The sequence below is a fragment of the Hyperolius riggenbachi genome, chromosome 1, assembly GCF_040937935.1.
Source record: "Hyperolius riggenbachi isolate aHypRig1 chromosome 1, aHypRig1.pri, whole genome shotgun sequence".
Classification (NCBI taxonomy): Eukaryota; Metazoa; Chordata; class Amphibia; order Anura; family Hyperoliidae; genus Hyperolius; species Hyperolius riggenbachi.
This window is the reverse complement of record NC_090646.1, coordinates 16,667,999-16,676,456: the sequence shown is the minus strand read 5'-3', so window position 1 is coordinate 16,676,456 and position 8,458 is coordinate 16,667,999. Positions and strand designations below refer to the sequence as shown.

At 51.2% G+C, this 8,458-nt stretch overlaps 1 protein-coding gene across 1 annotated transcript; it reads left to right on the top strand.

Moving 5' to 3' along the window:
* The first annotated feature begins 4,828 nt into the window (after positions 1–4,828).
* On the top strand, positions 4,829–8,155 carry LOC137564019 (vomeronasal type-2 receptor 26-like). Its single transcript, XM_068277676.1, has 2 exons — positions 4,829–4,934; positions 7,257–8,155. Exons 1-2 carry the CDS (start codon positions 4,829–4,831, stop codon positions 8,153–8,155), a joined length of 1,005 nt encoding a protein of 334 aa, XP_068133777.1.
* Positions 8,156–8,458: the final 303 nt, after the last annotated feature.

The window sequence follows — 8,458 nt, the reverse complement described above, 5'->3', positions numbered from 1 at the left end:
CTCTGCACTCCTCCAGCCCTCCGATCCTTCTCCTCTGCACTCCTCCAGCCCTCCAATCAGGGGCGTAACTTGGACCCACCAGGCCACCCTGCAGAAATTCTGAGCGCCCCCCGGGGCCCGCTCTGGGCCATTTTGGGGGGCTGGAGGGGTCGCAGCATGAGGGGAAAGCCATGCTGCACTTCGGCGGGGAGGGGGACAGTCCCCCCCTCCCTCACCTCGGGCTCTCCCCTCTGCGCTCTCCTCCAGCATTGAATTGTTTGTGTAAGCAGGCGGTGGGCAGCGGCAGATACACACCTTCCGTGCGCTCCAACGTGGACGTTTTTCTCTCTAGTGTCTTACGTGACTTCCTGTATAAACAGGAAGTCTGCAGGCTCTATTGGGCTGCAGGCCCTATTGTTACGCCAGTGCCTCCTATCCTTCTCCTCTGCACTCCTACAGCCTTCCTATCCTTCTCCTCATCACTCCGGCAGCCCTCTGATCAGGGGCGTCGCTAGCCCTGTTTTAGGGGGGCACGTGCCCCCAATCTTTCCTGGGGTGCCACGGATCTCCCGGCCGCCGCTGCCCCCTCTGTCAGCGGCTCCCTCCAGCCGCCGCCGCCGCGTCTCAGACCTCAGGATCAGGCGGCGAGCCGGCGACCAATCGTGCGGGCGCTAGGACCCAGCGCCCGCACTGATATGCGGAAGTGACATCACTTCCGCATATCGAGCGGGTGCGTCCAGCGCCCGCTCGTACATCTGGTCGGGTTGCCGCTGATCCTGAGGTCTGCTGAGAGGTAAGGGGGGGAGCGGCGGCGGCTAGAGAGGGGGCCTCCCTGTCACTCACTCACTAAAGGGGCTCCCTGGCACTCACTCACTCCCTAAAGGGGCTCCCTGGCACTCACTCACTCCCTAAAGGGGCTCCCTGGCACTCACTCACTCCCTAAAGGGGCTCCCTGTCACTCACTCACTCCCTAAAGGGGCTACCTGTCACTCACTCACTCCCTAAAGGGGCTACCTGTCACTCACTCACTCCCTAAAGGGGCTCCCTGTCACTCACTCACTCCCTAAAGGGGCTCCCTGTCACTCACGCACTCCCTAAAGGGGCTCCCTGTCACTCACTCACTCCCTAAAGGGGCTCCCTGGCACGCACTCACTCCCTAAAGGGGCTCCCTGTCACTCACTCACTCCCTTAAGGGGCTCCCTGTCACTCACTCACTCCCTAAAGGGGCTCCCCTGGCACTCACTCACTCCCTAAAGGGGCTCCCCTGGCACTCACTCACTCCCTAAAGGGGCTCCCCTGGCACGCACCCACTCCCTAAAGGGGCTCCCTGGCACGCACCCACTCCCTAAAGGGGCTCCCTGGCACGCACCCACTCCCTAAAGGGGCTCCCTGTCACTCACTCACTCCCTAAAGGGGCTCCCTGTCACTCACTCAATAAAGGGGCTCCCTGGCACTCACTCACTCCCTAAAGGGGCTCCCCTGGCACTCACTCACTCCCTAAAGGGGCTCCCCTGGCACTCACTCACTCCCTAAAGGGGCTCCCCTGGCACTCACTCACTCCCTAAAGGGGCTCCCCTGGCACGCACCCACTCCCTAAAGGGGCTCCCTGGCACGCACCCACTCCCTAAAGGGGCTCCCTGGCACGCACTCACTAAAGGGGCTCCCTGGCACGCACTCACTCACTAAAGGGGCTCCCTGGCACGCACTCACTCACTAAAGGGGCTCCCTGGCACGCACTCACTCACTAAAGGGGCTCCCTGGCACTCACTCACTCCCTAAAGGGCCTCCCTGTCACTCACTCACTCCCTAAAGGGCCTCCCTGTCACTCACTCACTCCCTAAAGGGGCTCCCTGTCACTCACTCACTGCCTAAAGGGGCTCCCTGTCACTCACTCACTGCCTAAAGGGGCTCCCTGTCACTCACTCACTGCCTAAAGGGGCTCCCTGTCACTCACTCACTGCCTAAAGGGGCTCCCTGTCACTCACTCACTGCCTAAAGGGGCTTCCTGTCACTCACTCACTGCCTAAAGGGGCTCCCTGGCACTCACTCACTGCCTAAAGGGGCTCCCTGGCACTCACTCACTGCCTAAAGGGGCTTCCTGGCACTCACTCACTGCCTAAAGGGGCTTCCTGGCACTCACTCACTGCCTAAAGGGGCTTCCTGGCACTCACTCACTGCCTAAAGGGGCTCCCTGGCACTCACTCACTACCTAAAGGTGCTCCCTGTCACTCACTATCGGGGTCCCTGTCACTCACTACCTAACTGGAGGCGCCTGTCACTCACTAGCTAACCTGGGGGTCCCTGTCACTCACTACCTAACTTGGGGGGGCTACCATATTAAGGGGGCATTCTGCCTATTTATGTGAAATGCTGTCTATTTATGTGCCTCATGACTGCTGAATGTGTCTTGTTGGGAGCCTTATGATTTGTTGGGGGCCTCATGATTGCTGAATTTGTCTTGTTGGGGGCCTCATGATTTGTTGGGAGCCTCATGATTGCTGAATTTGTCTTGTTGGGGGCCTCATGATTGCTGAATTTGTCTTGTTGGGGGCCTCATGATTTGTTGGAGGCCTCATGATTGCTGAATTTGTCTTGTTGGGGGCCTCCTGATTTGTTGGGGGCCTCATGATTGCTGAATATGTCTTGTTGGGGGTCACATGATTGCTAACTGCGAGACTATGGGAAAAGCTGAATCCTTATCATATGAGACAATAGCATTAAACCTACTTTTTTAGCGTTTTAAAACAGAAAATAAAACTGGGAGGTTCTAAAAAATTGAATACATTTTTCAGGAGTAGGATGGATGAAATTGTTTATCTTCACAGTTTATTTTCAACTTGGATTTTCCATAATGTTCATGTATGAGTTAAAACGTTTGTACAGTATTTAGTTTAAATTGCTGTTGCCACTTTGCGATAGATACCGGTAAGTGACTTTTGGGTTGCAGTTTGGGCACTCGGCCTCCAAAAGGTTCGCCACCACTGTCCTAATCTGATGTCCCACCATTGCTAGGTTCATGTAAATTTGTCTCCACCCGTTACCACACCTATATTCTGGTCCATGGCCCACCCATTTTTTGGTGCGGCGCGATAAGCACGCCACACAACGTGATCGTCATATTTTTGGCACGCTAGCTGCAGTGTGCTGAATTCTGCTGCCTACAGTATGTACAGTATACGCTGTTTTTTAGTGCTTGCACTGTGTGCTGATTTACCTCCAGACTAGTGTGTACAGTGTAAGGTGTTACTCTGTGCCTTTATTGATTGTAAACCAGCTGTATTGTATGCTGATCCCTGCTACTTTCAGTATGTACAGTATTAGCTGTAAAGCCTGGTACACACATACAATTTTGATTAGCCAATTTTAGCTCTGTTCATAAAATTCATTGTCTGTTGGCCCACTTACTGCACGGGGGTGGGAAATTGGGGGTCAGTGATTGACCAATCAAAATTGTATGTGCGTATACATCTTTGATCTATGCCTATACTGATTGTAAATGATCGAAATAAAGGACAGGGGGCTCCGTCCAATATTTCGATGGGCAGGCCCGTTATCCGTAGCTTACACCGCTGCTAAGTTCATGTACATTTGGCCCCACCCATGGCCACGCCCACTCACCGCATGGCCACGCCCATTTTTTGCCGCGGCGCGCGCATGTACCTCCCCTCCTGGTGCCCACAGGTGCCACTGATCTCCAGGGACCCTAAAAACGCCCCTGCCTCTGATCCTTCTTTCCACTCCTACAGCTCTCCGATCCTTTTCCTCTGCACTCCTACAGCCCTCCGACCCTTCTCCTCTGCACTCCTACAGCCCTCCGAACCTTCTCCTCTGTACTCCTACAGCCCTCTGATCCTTTTCCTCTGCACTCCTACAGCCCTCCGCTCCTTCTCCTCTGCACACATACAGCCCTCCACTCCTGCTCCTCCGCACTCCTACACCCCTCCGCTCCTCCTCCTCTGCACTCCTACAGCCCTCCAGTTCTTCTCATCTACACTCCTACAGTCCTCTGATCCTTCTCCTCTGCACTCCTACAGCCCTCCGATCCTTCTCCGCTGCACTCCTACAGCCCTCCGCTCCTTCTCCACTACCCTCCTACAGCCCTCCGATCCTTCTCCTCTGCACTCCTACAGCTCTCCGCTCCTCCTCCTCTGCACTCCTACAGCTCTCCGATCCTTCTCCTCTGCACTCCTCCAGCCCTCCGCCCCTTCTACTCTGCACTCCTACAGCCCTCCGATCCTTCCCCTCTGCACTCCTACAGCTCTCCGATCCTTCTCCTCTGCACTCTTCCAGCCCTCCGCCCCTTCTACTCTGCACTCCTACAGCTCTCTGATCCTTCTCCTCTGCACTCCTACAGCCTTTTCCGTTCCTTCTCCTCTGCACTCCTACAGTCCTCCGATCCTTCTCCTCTGCACTCCTACAACTCTCTGATCCTTCTCCTCTGCATTCCTACAGCCCACCGATCCTTCTCCTCTGCACTCCTACAGCCCTCCGATCCTTCTCCTCCGCACTCCTACAGCCCTCCGCTTCTTCTCCACTACACTCCTACAGCCCTCCGAACCTTCTCCTCTACACTCCTACAACTCTCTGATCCTTCTCCACTGCACTCCTACAGCCCTCCGGTCCCTCTCCTCTGCACTCCTACAGCCCTCCGATCCTTCTCCTCTGCTCTCCTACAACTCTCTGCTCCTTCCCCTTGGTACTTCTACAACTCTCTGATCCTTCTCCTCTGCACTCCTACAACTCTCTGATCCTTCTCCTCTGCACTCCTACAACTCTCTGATCCTTCTCCTCTGCACTCCTACAGCCCTTTGACCATTCTGCTCTGCCTCCATCTGTGCTCCAGTTCTGCATGTCACATCAGTTCATCCAACATGCAGGCAGACCGGGGCAGAGAGATGCAGAGTTGAACTGTCAGAAGGCTGCAGGAGAGTTTATAAAAGAGACACTGGAATCAGGTGAGTTGTTACTCAATGCGCTGATCTCCAGGTCTGCAATGTAATGAACAGCAGTGACGTAGCTTCAGGGGCAGCAGAAAGGGACAAGGATTTGCTTTATAATGGCAGCTTGGCCCCTGTTCAGACCCACATGCTATGCTGGTCTGAGGAAGAGGGGCCCTGGAGCGACAGAGGGAGAGGAAGTTCAGGCCCTCTCCACATAACGCTAATATATGCTAGTGACTGGTTAATTTGGGGTGGTGCTGGATTATTTTGTAAGGGAGGCAGTAGGTTTGGCCAATATGGGGCCCAGAGATTTCTGATGGCAGCCCTGATACAGAGTGGCAAGTAGAGAAGAGGAGAAACACATGAATACAAAGAATTCATCTCCATATGACCTAATGCAGACCCCCTGAGCTGCAGAATGGTCTTTCCACGGCTCAATTTTCAGTGGCAGAGAGTATCGATGACATCGCTCTCATCTGAGGCAGACACACAAAAAAACGTCCACACCGCTGACTGAGCCCTGGGATGATGGCACTTTGGTGGAGTGTTAAGTGGGGTGTGAGAATCAGAGCAGGAGGAGGAAGATATGTCACGGTTCCATGCGGAAGCTGAGAAAGATGAGGTGTTCTGTGTTGAATTGTCAACTACGTCCTGACAATCTTGGGAGTTGATGGCACATGCATTCTGAACACTGTACTTTGGTTCAGGGCCGCACGAAATCATGACAGCACGACCTCGAACAGACCTGCTGGGTGGCCTGCCTCTGGCTCTGCCTCTGCCTGTTGTCTTGTCCATATTGGGGGGATGAAGTGAATAGTATGCAATGACATGACTAATACAATGTGCAGTCACACAGTTGCAGTAAAAGGTATGCAGTGACTGCTGGTAGAACAATGTGCAGTCACACAGGTGCAGTGAAAATGGATGCAATGACTGCTGGTATTTAAAACAGCGTGCGGTCACACAGATGCAGTGAAAGGTTGCAGTGACTGCTGGTATAACAATGTGCAGTCACACAGGTGCAGTGAAAAAGGTATGCAGTGATTGCTGGTATAACAATGTGCAGTCACACAAGTGCAGTGAAAAAGGTATGCAGTGACTGCTGGTATAACAATGTGCAGTCACACAGGTGCAGTGAAAAATGTATGCAGTGACTGCTGGTATAACAATGTGCAGTCACACAAGTGCAGTGAAAGGTATGCAGTGACTGCTGGTAGAATAATGTGCAGTCACACAGGTGCAGTGAAAATGGATGCACTGACTGCTAGTATATAAAACAGCGTGCTGTCACACAGATTTAGTGAAAGGTATGCAGTGACTGGTATATAAAACAGCATGCGGTCACACAGGTGCAGTGAAAAGGTATGCAGTGACTGGTATATAAAACAGCGTGCGGTCACACAGGTGCAGTGAAAAGGTATGCAGTGACTGGTATATAAAACAGCGTGCGGTCACACAGGTGCAGTGAAAGGTATGCAGTGACTGGTATTATAATACAATGTGCAGCAGTCACACTAGGCACTGAATGTGCTGGGCCTGACACAGTATAGCAATTAGCAATGGCCAGCTGTGACAGACAGGGCTATATATGCAGTGTCAGTGAGCCATACAAAAATCACAAGAACATTAGCTCTCAAACAAGCTGTTTTGGGGTGCTTTTCATCAGCAAATATCAGCAAGGAGCAAGCTAACAGACCTCCTAACTATCGCTTTCCCTATCTCTCTCTCTAGGAGGAAGTGCAGCCCGATTGGCTTCCATGTGCCTGCTGACTGTGATGTAGAGGGTCAAAGTTTAGCCCCATGATGTAGTATAGGGGGCGGGTCGAACTCGCATAAAGTTCACGTTCAGCCACAAATGCGCATACATGTTCACGTTCAAACTGTTCGGTCCATCTCTACCCATAACCACTGACACATACCGAAAATTGTTTTGGGGTAATACAGTACACCCCTTTGTCAAGGCAATATCATTAGTGTCCTGATTTTTTGCTTTTTGGACTTTGCTTTGGATGTTTAGTCAAGCGACCCCTTTTGCATGAAGAGGTGTGCCTGCATAACTTTGAGATTGCAGAGCTGCGGTAATGTCACACCTAGGAGAAAGGTAACTCACTTTCCTGGACAGGTGAGTAACTTCTCCCCTGCACTCGCTAGTACCACTCTGCAGTTTCGGTAGGAGGCGGAGGGAGGCACTAGTTCTAATGTGGATGAATTGTTCATATTCCTATTTCAGTGAAACACATGACAATATCCTATGCAAAAAAATAATAATAGTAATAATTTTAATAAAATAGACTGTTGTGGTAAAATGTGGTTATCAATTCTCTCATTAATTTACAGATAATGAAATTTGTTATAAATGTCCAGATGATGAGTGGCCAGACAAGGACAGAGTGAAATGTGTCCCCAAAAGATATGAGTTCTTGTCCTATAGAGATGATCCTTTGGTTTTAGTGTTTTTATCCACATCTCTATTCCTCTGCATCATGACAATATTTATCACTGGGAGTTTTATGTATTTCTGGGACACTCCCGTTGTGAAAGCCAATAATCGGACAGTGAGCTTCATCCTCCTGACCTCCATCCTGCTGAGCTTCCTCTGTGTCTTCTTGTTCCTGGGACGTCCTGTGGACATTACCTGCATGCTGAGACAGGTGTCATTTGGGATCTTCTTCTCCATTGCTGTCTCTTCTGTCCTGGCCAAGACTATCACTGTCTACATTGCCTTCAAAGCCACCAAACCCGGCAGTTCCTGGAGCACGTGGGTCACAGTCAAACTCTCTAAGTCTATAGTCTTCTTCTGTTCCTCAGTCCAGGTTCTGATTTGTACTATCTGGGTGTCAGTGTCTCCTCCATATCAAGAAAATGACATCTCCTCTTCTCCTGGGATAATCATCATTCAGTGTAATGAGGGTTCGGTGATTGGCTTCTACTCTGTGTTGGGTTATATGGGGCTTCTGGCTGGTGTGAGTTTAGTTTTGGCTTTCATGGTGAGGACATTACCGGACAGCTTTAATGAGGCCAAGTACATCACGTTCAGCATGCTGGTGTTCTGCAGTGTCTGGATTGCCATGATCCCAGCCTATCTGAGCACCAGAGGGAAGTACATGGTGGCTGTGGAGGTATTCGCCATACTGACCTCCAGTGCTGGGATATTAGCTTGTATATTTCTTCCCAAACTCTACATTCTGCTGATGGAGCCAAATCTCAACTCCAGGAAACACATGCTACAGAAATAAAGCTCATGATATCAGATGGTCACTGTAATGAATGCAGACACGTTTGTTGATTAGTTTTCATTTTGTTTGGACATTATGTAGCCAAATTAAAGTTTTAATAACATTAATAGCTATGTATAAGTGGCACAATAACACAGACACCTCAAGGAAACCTGAGATGTTTAAAGCAAAAGTATTTATATTTCCTCCAGCCTATTGTAGGCCATGGGCTGTTCTCCTAGGCTGCTCCGTTCTTCTGTGTCATCTCTTGTAGATGCTGACTATTGCACTTGCACGGCCATGGCCACATACGTCCATGATCGC